The following is an 18429-nucleotide window of genomic DNA, read 5'->3' as shown; positions in this document are numbered from 1 at the left end:
CAATAAACAAGACCAGCATGTAGGGAAGGTAATACATGCGGTGGCAGTGGTTTTGAACAATGAGAACACAAGCTGCTGGTAACTGAGAAGGGAAGATGACTGTTCTGTTTAGGATGATACAAAGAACTGTGTTTGGCAGCCTGTCTACGAGCGGTGACCTTGGAAGAGCTATGGTAATTTAATATTAGATAGGCTCTTAAAGATTTATATACCAAATACGAAGTTGCATCTGTTTTACATTGCAGACTATGTTATTTTCTGTCATAGCAAAGGTTTTATCAGGTAAGTCCTCTAGCTAGTCATCCTTTATCTGTTCCAGTACAGTCTGGATTTTAGACTTCTGTAGAAACTTTGCATGTGCCTTAGTCCAGTGAGCAGGTTTAGGTTACCAGGTTAGCCGTTTCTCTGCTCTAACAAACTTTTATTGTCAGTTCAAAGGCCTTCAGTAACAATATCTTAAATTAGTGGTGATCTTCCGGTCTGTGTTATACAAGTTCTTTATAACCTCTATTCCGTATTTTTCTCCAGTGTGGAGTTGAGTTTATAGTGTTGTCTTCTGTAATCAACATATAATAAATGCGCTGACAGTTGCTGTAATACTAACAATATGCTCTAATAATTCTTTCTTCAGATTACCGAAATTGGCAATCTTTTTGCCACAAATGACTTTTTCTTTAGATGTAATAGGAGATTCCTTCTAAGTATGGAATTGAGAATGTGCAAGAGTTTCTATTGCATTTCATTCTAAACTAAAGTCCTATGGATAGTTTAGAGGTGGTTTTATGCTAAAAAATTTGGACATCTTCTGTGGTGCCAGAGAGTGTTTTTTTCAGTGATACCAGTAGGATAGCACTTCTGTGACTGTGTATACATAGTCACAAAAGTCATCGTCTGTCTTTCTCCTGACTTTTCATTGCTTAAGATGCATCTTATGTAAGGGTTTTAGGTATTAATTTTTGGGTGGATATTAAATCCTCTAGGTTTTACTTTTTTATTTTTTTTCCAGGTACAAAAATAAATTAATGCATATAGGGTCAGAAAGTCACTTATGGATGCTCCCACACTTGAGGATTGAGTAGCTCTTGTTGAAAAGGTGATTGTAGGAAGCCACCCTTCAGAAAGCAGTTCTTTGTATAGATGAGCAAATGGAGATGTCGCCAAATCAGAAGATGCCAATATTTTATAACTGAGTTATCTCCAGGGTTACCTCTGTCTTAGAGACAAGATAGCTTTTTTTTTTTTTTTTCTAAACTGTAGTTTGCTACAGGGCTCACATACATTTCTTCGCTTATTCTCGCACTTTTCTATTTTCAAATCTCCAGATATCAGCACTATCTCAACACTTGTACTGGAGCCATATTTTTAAGATTTGATATATTACAGGTCTGTGAAGTAAGTACAGTTTCTTGATCCTACTCTTGTGTTCAGCAAGATCACTTAGAGTATGTGGCTTGTAACACTGGCAATGGCTCATAAAATAAATAACTTCCTTAAGGACCTGTTTGGAGAACTGTTTAAGAAACTACTGCATTTGAAAACTAACAGTTGGCTATCAGTCATATTACAGAGGTGAAAAGGCAAGCATATCAAAATGAATCCCTTTCTTTCTGTCCTCTGTGCATGAAGCTGAAGCAAGGCCTTGATGCTGCAGATGTGTAAAAGATCTCACGTGAAACAAGTCATGTATCACACATTGCCATATAGGAACAGTACAAGGTTGTACAGCAAACATACCTTGTATCTGTATGTGAGTTTACAGAAACATCAGGTTCAATGCAAGCACTCCTGCACATGCCTGTGTATCTGCATGTGCACATGCTTCATCAAAAATACCCTTCCATTATTTTTTTCTTAGCAGGATTCAGACAAAAAATAAATTATTTTAGAAAACCCTTCTCTTACCAACCAATCAGTGCTACTGTAATTCTAGTTCTTGTGTCATCGTCTGCCTTTGAAAGCAAAAGCTTAAATATTTGCTTTTAATACCAAGGCAGCAGGAAGCAATGTATTTATAGACATGGAAATACATGGGCAAACTGAATGCTGTTTTTGTGCATTTAAAGTGAGTTTAGCCATTATGTCTTCAGCTACTCATTACAGACGTGCTAGGGTGCTTGGGTTTTGCCCACGCTGTGGCAGTAGCTGTTTTATGGGGTATCCCCTAGGGAGCTGGGTTAGTGCTTGGGGTTGCTGCCACGTCAGGGCCTATGCTTCTTGTGGGGCTGGGAGTGTTTGGCTATTGTGTGCGCTGTAAGCTCCACTATGGACTTGTGTTTACTACACTGATTTTTTTTTTTTTTCTCTCATTTCTCTTCCCTCTGAGCTTTCCAATAGAACATGGCTGTTGTGCTGCTGTAGCCTCAGAACAATCACCCCAGAGCCCGGGGAGAGGCGGGCAGAGCGCAGCCCGGCCTTGCTGCTCGACATTGCCCCGTGAGCCCCCCGGGCGGGGCAGCTCTTCCTCAGCGCCCGCCACCTCCCGCTGGGAGAGCCGCGGCCGCAGCAGCGCCGTGGGCTCCCGCACGTCCCCGGGAGGGCGCCGGGAGCCCGCCTCAGCCGGCCCGGCCCCGCCTCGCCTCAGCGCCCGCCCGGGCGGCCCCGTGCCCGTGCCCGGCCCCGTGACGCAGCCGCCGGCGGGCCCTGGCGGCGCCTCCCCGTGACGGCGCGGGGCGGGGCGGGGCGGGGCCCGCTGCTGCGCCCCGGCCGCCTCCGGCTCCGCGTCCGGCTCCGGCTCCGGTCCCGCTCCGGCTCCGCTGGGGGTCCCGGCGCGGCATGGCCCCGGCCCCGGCCCTGGGCTGACAGCGGCTGCCGCCCCCCGCAACGGCGGCCCGGCTGCTGGCGCCGCGGCCATGGACGCCCCTGCCGATCCCTACCTGCCCTACGACGGGGGAGGAGACGGCATTCCGCTCCGCGAGCTGCACAAGCGAGGTACCGCCGCGGGCACCCGCCCGCCCACACAGCGCCCCCGCCGGGCTCCGGCCGAGCGGGCGGGCTGCGAGGGGCCGCCCGCACCGCCCCGCCGCCACCGCCACAGCCGTCGCCCTCCTCCTCCCCTGCCTGCCCCGGGGCCCGGCCCGCGGGAAGGGGGAGCGGGAGCCGCGGGAGGGCGGCGCGGCCCCGGAGCTACGGCTGAGGGGAGCGGCGGGGAGCGGTGGCCTCTGCGCCGCGGCTTGCGAGCGGGCAGGTCGGCAGCAGGGCAGCGTTGCCAGGAAAAGGCTCTTCGGAGCCTGCCCTTTGCTTCTTAGCCCGAACTTAGAGCGGAACGGCCGTTGAAAAGCCGCGCGAGCTCAGAATAGCGAGAGAACTGGGAGCAGGAATGAATGAGCGGCGCCTCGCAGTGCTGAGGACGGCTCCCATTTCACTGGGTTAGGTGCTTAGAGCACAGTAAGCGCGATAATTGCTCACTTCAGTTTTGTTTAAATCGGCTAATCTAAAATTAGAAGCTTACCAGCATTTATGGCTGCTGGCGATGGCATTAGAGAGGAGGTACGCTGAGAATAAGGATCATTTACATAAGATTATTTTTCTCTGTTTTAATCTGTTGTGTCTGTCCTCATCATCTCTTACTTGTTTACATAAATTAGGTCACACTTTCTTTTGTTTTCATCTGGCATCTTCATCTGTTTTAATTCTTTACACAAAAGGTTATTGTTTTCTTTTTATGATTCTTATGGTGTTTACCAGCATATGTTTAGAATGTCAACAAGTTCTAACGTGGCTTAGGGTATTTTAAGACAAGGACATATTTAACCTTGTGCTGCTGCTTTTTGATCGCAGTATTCTCTGCACAGATCGTAATTGTATAGTAGGTAGCTGGATAGTTTTCTATGTCAAATTTTAGAATGCCTTATGAGAAATTGAGGATGGTACTTTCCTAATACATCTGCGAGGTGTGAAGTAGATCTCTTTAGATGGCTTTCTTTTTTCAGGTAGGTGTGAAAATGAGTTGGCTGTACATGCTGATTACCTGTGAGTGCAGATCCCTGCTAACATCCCTATTGACTACACTTTGAAGCACTGCAGATTATAGTTAGACATTGAAACCGGATCGGTTTTATTATATGCCTGGAAACTAACACATTTTAGTTGATTTTTCAATAGAAAAAGTAGAGAACTGCAGCGCAAAATGGTGTCTGGCACGTTAGAGTTTAGCTTCTGAGCATACGGTCTACAAACAGTGCAATGAAAACAGTCGGGCTAGGCTGAGTGTTTGCGTCTCGGTGACATCACATGGCACCAGCGGGAGAACTCCCTGATGTGACTCGTTCAGTTTTGCAGTTGCTTCCTTGAATTCTGTTGCTTCCAATATTCTGAAATGCTATTCAAACCCAGTGCTTACTCAGTTTGCTACTGTGAACTCTGATTAAAACAGCCAAACAGAACTCCGCGATTTTGATTGCTGCCATAATCTCCTGCAAATCTTGACAAATTAAGTCAAGTGCCATATGACTCATATGAAAATTGCTTCTTCAGACCATAGCTTGTGCCACAGATTTCATTAAAGTTTGTGTATATTTCCTGCTGATCTGTAATACCACCGTAATCCTTGTTACCGTCATTAGCTATCAAAATAAGTCTTAAAATGCAAACAAAGGCAGCAACTTGAAGTGAATTCTTTATACTTGTTACATTAGCTGCAAATCTGGACAAAGATACTACCAAGATGTTTCTCCCTCATGTAGATTTCAGAGCATTATAATAACAAGTTAGGAGAAAATAGATAAAGATACTTTGAGAAAAGAAACTTAGTTGTTAAGGCCTGTGGAATTTCGTTCGTTATTCACATACTAACAGCTTGGTCCTGCACGGTAATGTTCACGTCTTGCAAAACTGCTTTGTAACAGCAAAGCATTTGTTGTACTAATTGACTGCAGTGGCTCGCCTCAAGTGAATGAACCTCAGCAATGATGAAATGACTGTTTAACACTTTAGGGGTCTTTGAGGTTTCATTAACAGGCTTTACAAACATTGGATGAGATGAAATGTAAAGTACAGTACTTATTATTATTACATCTGACCCATTGGCTTGCATTAGGAAGATATTTTAGTTTTCTTAGTGGGAATATTCTGTGAAACATCAAATGGATATATTCTTAACATATGAAAAGATGAACAATATATATTTACTACTTGTCATTTTATTGGGGGGGGAACAAGTAGTGTCCAGTAGAATCTGTTTTTGTTATCTGACCTTCCTTTAACTTCCTCTGTCCCGATACTTCTCTTTATGAGGTACTAAACACATCATTCCAGACCTCCTTACCCTCCCAGGTATACTGAAATGTAACTGCAGGAACAGAGTTCACTTCTAGTCTTTTCTGTGGTAATAAAAAGAGTTAAAAGTACTACTTCTCTCCTTAGAAAGTATTTTTAAGTCCCGATTCAGGACTGCATATATAAGAAGTAACTGACATGTACGCTTTCTCAGAAGAATTTATTATATATAATAAGCCACGTACTGTAATATATATTGTATAAATAAATTGTTTGTGTTACTCATTTATTTGCCCTTGGATTTATTTTTGCATCATTCTTTTTAGCTGGACCCATGGGGTAGTTCCTAATTATCAGCATCTCATTTGTCTTCCAGCTGTTCACAGACATATTCACACTCTTTGATTTCCACTCCCCTTTTTTTTTACCCCCTCCATAAGCAATGATTTTGCCATTCTTTAAAAGTTTGAAGCATAAGCAATAGCAATACATATATGGCAGTCAAGCTGTCAGTAGTAAAACCTGAGCTACAACAAGCTGGGGGTCATTAACCCACCCGTATGAACGTAACTTGCTGTGCACTGACAGGGCCGCCCACCATTGCGTGAAGGTGGTTACAATATCCTACTGCTTACAACATGCTATGAGCAGTGGGGAAGTCTTTGAGATGCGCTAGTAGCTGCGGTATTAGAAAGCTAATGAGCAAATCAATATTCGGCCTTTCATGGGCCTGAACGTGGCCTGATTTGGGATAATCATATTAGCAGAATTTTTCTTTTTGTTGCATCTTGTCTTAGTTGTTAAGTACATGCAGCAGCAGTGTTTAGAAATCTGATTATCTGTTCTATTGTCCTGGCTATCGCCTTGGCCATTGTTAGATGCTAGATTACTTCCTTCTGTAAAGTTTGCTTTATATAACTTTACATCTCCTCATACCTTTTTGTTTTTCTAATTTCTTTCTTGCACTGTCTGTATTTTTAAGTTGTAAATTTGATAGATTGAGGACCCCCAGAACTCTTCACTTGCATATATGAAGCCACTATTTGGGCCATAACTAAAGAAATAGTATAGACCATTCTCCATGTACTTTACGACAAGAAAACGAATCTGTAATAATACATGTTTTTCTTCCTCCTGCATCAAAAACAGAAAGAACTGATTCTTCCACCTAAAGTAAAAAGACAATTATGCATTTTTTAATGTGCTATATGCATTGAGCAGTATTTTACCTGTTCTTTGCCCTTTTCTCAGATTCCTGTATGTTTGCAGTGGATACAGGTTCTCAAAAATATTTCTTTTCACTCTGAGGTGCTACTATTCAGCTTTCACTTAACTCTTGATTTTTTTAAAGGCTTTTTTTTTTTTTAACTAAGATTGACTGATTTTTTTTTTTTTTTTGCCAGAAGTAATGGAGGGGAAGGGATTATTTATTACTCAGTGCTTCTGTCAAGCATTTTGATTGTTTTCCGTATTCTTCCAATCTTGTTCTGAGTCTTCCAGTTTCCTAGTATATTTGCCAGCTGATTTTTTTTCAGTTGCTGTATATATAGTTTTGTAATTTTGTATGAATTTGGTTGTAATGCAGAGAGCAATTTGTAGCTGGTGAACCTCATGATGTGATGCAGTTTAAGAAAGCCAACTAAAGAGGCTGTGAATTCATAGCTGCACACAAAGGGAGAAGTATTACTTGATTACAAAGACTTTAAAAATCATTGATCACCAGCAGTAGTGAATGGTGCATTCTGGCGTGGCATGCTGTGCTTCTGATTCTGGAATTTAAAATTTATTTCTAGCCAGGAAAAGACAATAGAGCTTAATGGCTTTTTTTGAGTGGTTACAGACAAATAAACTGCCAACTGTTTCTTGTCTTGTTTTTTTCTTTCTTTCTTCTATGGAAAGCTTTGTGCTTTGAGGTCTGAAGATGGCTATAGAAAGAAGCTTAGGCACTAAGACATACCTTGTGTATAGAAATCTTCTTTGTTACAAGTGTAAATGATCCTTACCCTGTGCACTGGGCTGGGTGCTTCCCCGCCTCCATTCCCCTTGGCACCTAATACCCAAGGACACATGGGTGAAGCAAAGCCGTGGATTAGCGTCTGGCCTCTGGAAAGATACAGCCCCGGCTGATTTTAGCACTCAGCAGGTTTGGATGGTCGTGTCGGGGAGGGCTTATTCCAGCCTTTGCTGTAAACTGATTAGCTCCATTTTCACTCGCAGTGGTGCGTTTTCTTTTTTCCTCCTTCCACGCTGCTTAGAGTAAGCCAAATGAAATGTGCTGTGCTGCTGTCAGCCAGAAGGATGGCAGCTGAGCAGAATCGGCTCAGTTGTGCATCGTCTAGAAAAAGGGGTGTGTGAGCAGCAGCATGCACGTGCATTCGTACTGAAACAGATAGGTGTTTCTTGACAATCTATGTAATGCTTGGAGAAATGGGTGTCGTGCTTGCTCTGCCATTGACATCATTTACCCATTGCATTCACAACTCCAAAATCTGTCTTAAACAGACGTCTTTGGGGGTTTTGAGCTCTGTAAAATAGGTGTTACTGTATACTGGCTGGATATGAATATTGATGTAGAAGTTCTGAATTGTTTCCAGCAGAAAGGCATAATTAAAATTTAACAAGACCCCAAGGGCCCATTTATATATTTCAGTGTAACTAGTCTGACAGTTTGTTGCTGTGGAAGGGGGTGAACTTGCTTGCCCTCTCCCTATCCTCCTCTTGCACTGACTATTTCTTGTCTGTCACCTTAACCATGGCTCTGTATAATGTCAATTTTTTTTTCTTTTTGTTACTTTTGTCTGCTTAGTTGGAGTAGCATGTTTGATTGGTTTACTGAGCAGATGGATGATGTGACCGAGACAATCCAAGGGAGCTGTATGACCAAGAGTGGGATGGAGAAATGGGGAGAGCAACATCTCATATTTGGGAGCACTGAGTACAGCTCAGCCTTACTGTGTAGTTATGTCCTGAGAGATGTTTCATTCATGAAACAGACTAAACCGGTGCATGCAGAGACAGGGTATGTTGTGATGTGCATCATATGCTGTATGGCGTATGGAAATGGTCTTAGACTTCATCGTAAAGTTCTGGTCTTGTTTATTCTGCCAAACACCCTCTTGAGCCTGTTCATTTCCAAGTTTTGTAGCTTGTTCTCATAAGCTAAACCTTTGTGGATTTGTTCTCTACATGATATTGGGTAATTGTGCAGATAATCATGCTCTGTAGATCCTACTGAAAATCTGTTGTGCACTGTTAGATTACCCAGGATGCAGTATGTGTTTTAAATACTGATGTTCTTATTATTTTTATGCAACAAGAAGGAATACTGCACAAAAGGAAGGACTCAGGAAGGATCATTGTACAGTTGTGTGGGAACTGAAAGCATCAAATACATTGTGAAACATATTTCTTGTGTGAAACCGTACTTATATAACTGCAAAGCACGTGACCCCTCAGTTCTTGAACTCAACGATTTTAAATGTACTTTCAATGGGATTTTTAAATCCCAACATGTAGAAACGAGCCCCATTCCTCCCTGAAGGAGAGAACCCCAACAAGAAGTGAGAAGCCAGGTCCAGGGGCTCTTCAGTTCTTCATATCCAGGGACCAGGAAAGGAGGATCTAAAGATCATTTTAATCTCCTGGGTTCCTTCACTGGACAAATGCAGCTGCATATGACTGTCAGCGACTCAAGTTCTGATTTGTTAGTGTTTTAAAATGCTTTAGCTGGAACATTTTCAAACTGTACCATAGTGAGTGAGTCAGTAGTGATCTGCTCATATGTTTTAAAAGTATTAGTCCTTGCTGACGTTATCTTTTTAAATGGATTAGCTAGAAACTTAGCAGGTATCCTTACAAACAACCAAACAATCATACCCCACAATTTTTTATCAGCTGTGTGTTGCACAGGGTTGCTTTCAAACCTGAAAATCTACTGAGTGACAAAAGGATGAAGGATCACTCCTGGAGGAGGTGAGGCAGCCTTTGAAAATGCTCTGCATGGCACATGACAAATGCTTTGTAATCTACATATAAGTCAGCTTTTTGTCATGTTTATCATAGTTTGAATGTCAATCAAGATTGGAGACTGCTTGTGTGAGGCATATATAGAGTACAAAAGAAGAGGTATTCCTTGCCTCAAGGGGACAGGAGGCAAGGAGGAAGCTGTAATGTATAAAACAGCCTGAGTGATTCTAGCAAAATACTAGTTTAGTAATATCTTGGTTTCCTGCCTTATATCAGGAGGGACCAGCCAAATACAGCTGGAAATCGGATCAGTGTTTGGAACTAACAGCCGTTTAGTATTGGTTCATGCTCAGAAGGAAATTAAGAAAAGCATGTATCAGGTCCTGCAAGGACTGCTTTCTCCATCAAGCTGTAGTGTCCACTCAAACTATTTTGGATTGTATTTTTTCAGTCTCATTTAAAAATAAACAAAAAAAATTAAAGACAAAAAACACCAAAGCCAACCAACCAAAAAAATTTCAGAGAGTTTTTTTATGCCACTGGAATCCGCTTCCTGTATTCTGGTTTTGCCCATGCAGCGCTGTCATTTGGTTTTGCTGTACCTCATTCTGATCAGGCCTCCCAGGGTGCAGCATTCTACTGTGAACCTTAATGCTTATGACAGTTCTTCTAATACTTTTTTTTCTTTCAGCACAATGCATGATACTTTCTTAAAACTATTGGAATGGGTAACTCGGAATCCAACCGAGTCCCAACATTTCATATCCATGGCGTGTTGTGTGTTTTTATTTTTATTTTTTTTGGTGTGATTTGTTTTTGGGGAGGTGAGGATGCTACAAAACATTCCTTCAGTAGCCTGTCTGCAGCACTGCTCAGCATCGTGATGTCATTAATATGCAGAGGTTGTTGGGAGTGTACAGGCAGTTAAAAAGATGGTTTCTGTGTGTAATGTTGTAAGTAGAGATTAAATTGAGTAATCGATGTTTTACGTATGTTTTTTTTCCCCCCCCTGTTTTAATCAACTTCACTTGAAGCAGTACTTCAGCACTATCAGATCTGATTGCTGAGAGAGGATTGTGCTGAAGGCTTGGAATTACATGCGTGGAAGGATAACGAAAGTCAGTTACCTTCATAGAAAACAGCTCAGGCAAGGCCAGCAGCAGTTGGATCACCTAGAAAAGACAATCTCCTTGCTCTGAAGAAACATGTTACTTTTATTGTCTGGAAGCTTACTGTCTTCAGGCAGTCTATGATTGCAGCAGCTTGCTAGCTACGTGTGGAGAATACAAGATTATTGAAGATGCTATTGGACAACTTTGCTAATTAAGGGATGCCAGCTACCTCGGGTCCTAAAGTTTTGCCAAGTATAGAAGGATTGTGTTGAATTTGCTTCGTAAGGTTTCCTGTGAGTTATATGGAGCCTCTGAGAGGACCAGTGTGTTGTTACTTTACCTCTCTGTGGTAACATGGGTTAGTTTGGAATAATTATGATAATAAAAGTTCTGCTGTCACTTTTTTACCATCTGCTTCCCAGTCTAATAAAGCCTTAAGCAAAGCCATACATAAGAAAAAGAAGGCTTTACTTTCTTTGCAGCTGCAGAATAGCTCAGGTGTGTACATACAGAAAATGGAAGTGTTCTGTAGCTAGAGGCTGCGCATGTATGCTTGGTGTGATAATTAATAATTTCCTGCTTGGAGACTAGTGTTATGTTGAAAAATACATATGAATGGCAAAGATTTTAACACAATCCGTTGAATTGAAAATTAAAACGCTTTGATGAAACTGGTGTGACATGATGAGACTTTGCATGTGTTTATGCTGATGAGAATCATCATTGTCATGGCTGAGAGGAGTGCCTTGTGGTGTGGCGTGTTAGAGAAGGAATGGAAGACTGGGAAGTGAAAGCTTGGAAAAGTGTCAAGTACTGGTAAAGGTGTATTTCTCTAAATGCTGCTTTGGAATAGTTCAAGGCACTATAGATGATATTAGCTGGAGAATGTCCTATGCCGCTGCTGTCAGACTATCTTAGACGCTGAGCATCACATCTTAAACAGCTGTCTTCCCCGTGGTCCTCTCCAGGGTGGCCTTTATACCACGCTCACTGCAGCCTGTTTCTCAGGTGTAATGGTATACCATATATACCATATGGTATACCATATATATATATATATATATATATATATATATATATATATATATATATATACACGTATATATATGTGTGTGTGTGATATATACCATATATATATGTATATATACACACGTGTGGTTTCTCCTGGTATAATGTAACAGCTAATTGTCTGCATAAGGCATCCATGACAGCTCTGCATTCAAGGAAATCACCTCTTCAGCTTCACATCTCATTCTGTATCTCTCTCCATCATAAATAATCATTTATATTTCAGTGTTTGGTGTGCCATGCATTTCCCATCCTGTGACCTAGCAGATGCTGGCAAAACAGGAGCTTGACATGATCCCAGTGGGATATTTACCATGCCCAGGCAAGGACTCTTCTTCATTAGTTTACTCCAAGCTCTGCTCAGGGCCTGGTGTAGTTTGTGGTGCCATCCCTGATGGTTTCCATGGAAAGAATCCAGTTCAACACTTCATGATACATGCTTAAAATCAGCTCTTACTGTTTGTGATGCTTTTCCAGCTCTCAACTGTCCTTTGCCTTATGTGGCATAAAGCTGCGTGCACCTTAGAGCTTAATGGTTTTGGTTCATATATCATGGTTCATATATAGCAGGGCATAAAGCCACACTCTGGGGCAAAGGTAAGCTTTTGTTCTATTGTGATCACTCAGGTTCAGGAAGCTTCTTGATCTAAGTAAAATATTGTAGGAGATGAATAATTAAGCTGTGGTGGAACTGTAATTTATGTCCCCTTTGTGAAGAAGGATAATGTTGCATTAAAAAACGCATTTTCATTTTGTCTTTTTTTTCCCTTTACATTTGGAGAGAGAAACTAATCACTGCAGTGCTGCTTTTGGTTACTGTCTCATCCACTAGATGCCCTTGTCCTTTCAGCTAGCCAGACATATATGTTAGACTTCCTCTCTAGTTACCGGAATTGGAAATGGCAAGAGAGTTGAATCCCTTATCCTAGATCAAGATTTTCACATTTGCCTCCACTTGCAAATCTGATCCAAGTTTCTGTTGTTAGCCTTTTATTAATGGAAGCATCTGTCTTAAGAGAGACCAGCAGAAGCTTTAAGAGAAAGGTGTTGGCATTGTTCAGTCATTTTTCCCTTTCACTTTAAATATGAAAAAAAAAAGTAAACTAACAAACTAATCTTTTTTGTAGACCTTTCAGTTTGCATGTAAACAGCAAAGCAGGGGTGCTGAGTACTAAAACAAATACTTTTGTGTATCTTGAAAGTTTCAGATTGCATTTGGTCTTAACACATTTTTTATTATAATTTTCTTGTTTTGTCATTCACCACCAAGAAAATGTCCAAAGAAGCATTGTGTTACATAGAAGGCATAAACAATACCTTTCAAGCAAAAGATCTTTTATTTATTTATTTTATACATTATAAACTGCTGACAGCACCAAGAAGCTGAACTCACAACTCCAAAAAATAAAAACAAAACTCCTAGGCCTGCCTGAACTGATAGTAGTGTTGGCCAAATTGGGCCTACATCTTTAAGAATAGAGGTTATTGTGGTATACCATGTGCCGTTGGCCAAATTGCTTTGTTTTTAGTCAAACAAGTGAGAGTAACATTTATATTAACCTCAATATAAATGTTCCCTTTATAGCAATTACTGCTGTAGAAGCACTGAGGGCGTGGGGGAATGGTGGTCGTGCTATATTTAGGCAGCCATTCAGAAGGAAATTTTGCCTAGGGTCTGCAAACGTACCACAGGAACTCAAAAAAAAAAATATAGCTGAATTGCTGACATTTTTTTTGAATTGCTGAAGCTTAAAAAGACAAAGCTTTCCTGCATTCCATATTCGTCTCACTCTTTTTATTGTGATTACTGAAAGAAATACTGCTGGGGGGTGCTGCTGTGTAAGCTGGCTGTGAAGGAGTTAGCTAGGGATGATAAATTGGTAGAAGACATTTTCTTTTTACAGTTTTTCTAACTTTTTGTGACTGAGGGCTGTCTTGTGAGTACTTGCTTCATTTTTTTTTAGCTGCATTTATAATTTGTTGATAATACTTTTTAGGTCTGATTCAGACATGCAGGGGAGTAGTAAACAAAGACTGAAATATTTAGAAATAACAGGCAACTTATGGAGGTCCTGTGAACTTCATATATTATCCAATTTTATTTTCTTGCAGTCATTTTTTCCTCTAGTAGTTCATAAAGAGAAGCAAATTTCAAGTTAAATATGTGTCAGAAACACTCGTTTTTTCCCCCACTTTGTTCTGTTGAAATTTCTCAGGAGTCTGCACATAAAATGGAACAGTAATTTGACTAGTACATTAATTTATATTTAACCAACATGACATATGAAGTTGCTGATGTGCAAATTTAACGTAAACAACAGAAAAACAATTAACATGCAACGTCGAGAGACTTAAGTGACATAACATACACGTATTATGGGAAGTGTCTTAATTGCTTGCACAGAAATTTTATATGCAATGTCTTGATCATTAGAATATTTCGTTTATTACAGAATTTATTAATTTCTGTCTTTTCTCTGTCACAGGAACTCATTATACAATGACAAATGGAGGAAGCATCAACAGTTCAACGCATTTACTGGATCTTCTGGATGAACCAATTCCTGGAGTAGGAACGTACGATGACTTCCATACCATTGACTGGGTTCGAGAGAAGTGCAAAGACAGAGAAAGGCATAGACGGGTACATGAGATAAATAGCAGTACTTGGAATTTATTTTGGCTTGGGTGTTCGTGTTGAGATCTGGTCTAGTAATACATATAAATACGTGCAGACTTGTAAATTTGTAAGTATTTACATCAGGTAGAACTACTCTAATGCTGTTCATAAAAAGCACTGCGTCATTGATACCTGCAGTCCTGCAACAGTATTATAACTTTAAAAGAAAGCAGGAACTTAACAGAGTGGGAACAGGCGTGTCACGCCTCCTTGATATTTTTATAGTACTGCCTTTATTGCAATGGTTGTATATTTAAAGCTGTGTTCCAGTGCAGATGAACTTGTAGCAGTATGGTAGTGCTTGTGGTGGTACCTGTACTGGTAGAAGTGCATGTCTGCTACTGCTGTGCAGTGCTCTGGTTGTTTTGACTGTGAACAGTGAAATTCTTGTATCTAAAATATTAACGTCTATCTATTTAACAAAAAAGTATTCCCAGTAAGCATAGTAAATGTCCTTTCCACTCTTCCATCACAATACATTTTCTCCTCCTCTTTACTCATTTCATCAGAAGATCTTCAAAGTTCAGCCTGTTTGCCTTTATCAGTGTGCTCTGCTGCAGGTTCTTTCATGAACTCTGGTTGTATTGCTGTTGTATAAGTTACCACCAGTCTTGTAATAGATCTGTTTAGTAGCCTTTTAGGAGGAAATACACAATTTGGAGCCTTATTGCCAAGCTTTTGGAATCCTTACATTAATTCACTTTAAAAACAAAGCAGATTTGGAGATTTCCTTGCCTAGTATTGTGCTTCCTTGATTTATTCCCCCTCCCTCGCCCATGCACCTTGTTTGTTGTACATGCTTTCACCCTCTTTTTACAGTATGAAAAAAAAATTAAGACAGTTATGTAATAAAATGCATTGAGGACAAATTTTGACTACATGCACAAAGTAAAGTAAATAATGCTAAAATGATTTTTTTTTTTTTCTGTATAGCACCATTAGATATCATTGCTTATAGTTGTTTAGAAGGGTCAGGTAGTTATCCAGGTTTTTCATTTTTATTTTCTGTTCATTTTTGGTGTGGTATTTGGTTTAAACATAAAAGAAAAATGTTTATAGTTGGAGTAGAAGCTTATGAATCTGAGTCATATGGAATAGCTTATTAGTAATATACTAAAAGAAATACAGTATGTCCAGTTCAATGTAAATCATGGAAGATTTAGGAGAGAAATAGAAATAATAGAAATAATTTTACGTTTACACATTCTAGATGTTGCAGAAAGTATTCATTTTTCCTAATGTGCAATTTTGGGGTTTTAGTTTTCAAATTAAATTTTCCTTCCTCTGTCAGTTACTAGATATCTGATTAAATAAGTTTTTTTATGCAGCAATACTGGGAGAATGCTTGTAGCTTAAAGAGTGGGTATATTTGCCTGCAGTTTGCATCACACAGTTACTTATGCATACTTTTTTCTCCTATTATTAAAAAAGCGCATGCAACTATTCATAATGATTTCTCTTTGCAGATTAACAGCAAGAAGAAAGAATCAGCATGGGAGATGACAAAAAGCTTGTATGATGCATGGTCAGGATGGCTCGTAGTCACACTAACTGGCTTGGCATCAGGTAATCTTAAAAAAGAGAGTATTTCTTGACATTTCATTTGTGTATTATTTACCAACTTGGGTAAGAGCTAGTTCAGGCTAGTGTTATAATTTCATTAAGGGAGGAAAAGAGTCACTATCTTGATATACAGACCTTAGTGTTTTGGGGGAGAGGATTTATAAAGGGAAACAAAACTCTTTACCACTTGGTTTATTTTAGGATGAGTTTTTATAGCTAACATTGTTTGATAGTTTGTGGCTGCACTGTGATGCAGTGTCACTGTCTAGCAGCACACACAGTTTCAAGTGACCAAAATATGCAGAAGCAAGAGGTTGCAAATGTTTTGCTCAGTTTTTCCAAACAAGTATTTTAAACAGAAATATTAGATCTAAGTCCTAGGAGGATTTGATTAGTTGCAGAGTATAGAAATGTCTGTTAAAAGGCATGGGAAGTGTATAATTACTACTTAAATATATACATAATCACTCTCACAAATCACATATAAATTAATATATATGCAAAATGTGTAGCGTGTTTATATACCTCTGAATATACAAAGTGGGAGTGTATAATTGCTGGAAATTGCTGATGTTAATTTGAGTGGGAAAGTGCAGTGTTGTTTTCTTGTGCGTTTTTTTCTCCCCGTCCAAAGCTGCAATGTATATTAAAATAGCTTTACCATGCTTCAGAGCACCAAAGCTAGCAAATTCTGGCCATGAATATTGCTCAGCTTTTGCAGTTTCAGTTGTTTTATGTTGTATGTGTCCAGTGAATCTCAAATGGTACAACCTTGATTTCTTCCAGGAGAAGGTCTTACTTTATGTATTTCAATTAATGTAGTTTAAATTCTGTTCCACTGAAATACTGACTTAGACCTTCTTTGGCCCAGAATCTTAAACTGATGATATATGGAAATTAGTAAATGTGAACCAGAGTTAGTTCTCTGCTACCAGTTCATACAAGTAAGCCTGGGGGCTGTTTCCAGACAACTTCTTCTGGTAGCGATTAATACCTAAAAAAAAATAGGAAATTATAACTAATTAACAGTTGCACGCATTCTCAAAAATACTAACTTCAGATGCAGTTTTGCAGTACCATGAAAAAGGTATTTTGTTTTTGTAAATATTTAAAAATTTTTTTTTTTTTTTTTTTTAAAAAAAGCTTTGAGTTGGAGAAGTGCTTAGCATCCTTGCTGCTTGTTACCTGTAGTAGGAGGTTTACATGCTCACCATGTTATGGAAATACACCATGTTGTGTATCTATTACATGAATGTCATCAGGGTTTGTATGGCCTTCTATTTATGATGTTCTAAAACCCTTGTTGGCAAAGTAAGAATTATTATTTTTTTTTAATATATATTTACAAAATGTACTAAAATAGTTCATGAGTTCTTTGAGGCATAGTAAGATACTGTGTCAGAAGGTGTATTGTCTCTTTTGTCAGACAAATATTGCAGTCATCTTTTGACTCTTAACTCTGTAGCGTCAGTGGACTGCTGGAGAAGTATGGCGTAGGTATTAAAACAAAAAAAATACATCTTTCTCGGCCCTCAGGTATGAGACAGTTAGACATACTGGAGAAGGTCCAGTGGAGGGTCTGCAGCACCTCTCCTGTGGGTAGTGGCCAAAAGAGCTGGGCCTGTGCAGCCTGGAGAACAGAAGGCTCGGGGGGAGATCTCATCAATGTCTATAAATACCTAAAGGAGCGTGCAAAGAAGACGAAGCCAGGCTCCTTTCAGTGGTGCCCAGAGCCAGGACAGGAGGGAGTGGGCAGAAACTTGATGGAATAAGAGGTTCCATCTAAGCATCAGGAGGCACTTCTGTGCTTTGCAGTTGATGGAGCACTGGTAACAGGTTGATGTACAGAGGCTGTGGTCGCTCTCCTTGGAGATCTTCTAAAGCCTCCTGGACACAGTCCTGGGCAGCCTGCTCTGGGAGCAGGGGCTTGGACCAGAGGACCTCCAGAGATCTCTGCCAACCTCAGCCATGCTGGGGTTTTGAGTGATTCTGGGATCCAACTTGGGAAATAACACAAGGTACCAGATTCTTCAGCAAATATCCTACTATACTGCGAATGCAATATATTCCTCGAAACCAGTAATGTTTTAAATGTCATTTTCTCTAGGCTTTCTGTAATTTCAGTTTATATAAGCTAATGCCATCCCACTTCATTTTAGCTGCTTTTATTATTTCCACTTCCTAGAACACTAACGCAGAACTGTTTCTACAACAGGGGCACTGGCAGGATTAATCGATATTGCTGCTGACTGGATGACTGACTTAAAGGAAGGCATTTGCCTTAGTGCTTTTTGGTTTAACCATGAACAGTGTTGTTGGGGTTCAAATGAGACCACGTTTGAAGAGAGAGATAAATGTCCACAGTGGAAAACATGGGCAGAATTAATAATTGGGCAAGCAGAGGTAAGTATATGCCCCTTCTTTGAAGGCATTTGCTCTACTGAGCAAAGAAAAGAATGGTCTTAAGACCAGGGTACTAAATTGGGGTTTGGATTCTCCTATTGCTCAGTTTTTCAGCATTTTAAATGATTAATCATTTATGCTCTAATAAATGTGCATTGTATATACTGCAAGAGGACTTAATGTATTGCAGGTGTAAAGAAGTTATAAGGAGAATATAGAACTGTTAACAACAGGAATTGTTATTCTTGATCATACTAAACAAACAAACAAAAAAGAAATGAAGTCTGTGTTGTCCTTAGGTAACTAAGAATATTGCTTTTATTTTTTCTACCATAAAATCTTTTTTGATAAAGAATACTTAGTATTCAGTAGATCTGAAGTATTTTTATAGCTACTAGGTGCTGTACTATGGGTACAGCTTTT

The 18429-nt window shown here is 40.0% G+C and overlaps 1 protein-coding gene across 5 annotated transcripts in view; it reads left to right on the top strand.

Moving 5' to 3' along the window:
* Positions 1-18429, top strand: part of CLCN3 (chloride voltage-gated channel 3) — a 61574-nt gene that overhangs the window by 24055 nt on the left and 19090 nt on the right. For 3 of the 5 annotated variants that reach the window (XM_027456427.3, XM_038179020.2, XM_038179018.2), the window contains exons 3-5: positions 13847-14004; positions 15507-15606; positions 17819-18006. In XM_027456427.3, the coding sequence (XP_027312228.2) occupies positions 13847-14004; positions 15507-15606; positions 17819-18006 (446 nt within the window). Of the gene's footprint in view, positions 1-2671; positions 2929-13846; positions 14005-15506; positions 15607-17818; positions 18007-18429 lie in introns of those variants that run through there. The other 2 variants (XM_038179019.2, XM_038179021.2) reach the window with 2 other exon arrangements.

Source organism: Anas platyrhynchos, chromosome 4 (genome assembly GCF_047663525.1).
Source record: "Anas platyrhynchos isolate ZD024472 breed Pekin duck chromosome 4, IASCAAS_PekinDuck_T2T, whole genome shotgun sequence".
NCBI lineage: Eukaryota > Metazoa > Chordata > Aves > Anseriformes > Anatidae > Anas > Anas platyrhynchos.
This window is presented reverse-complemented; position numbering and strand designations above follow the sequence as displayed.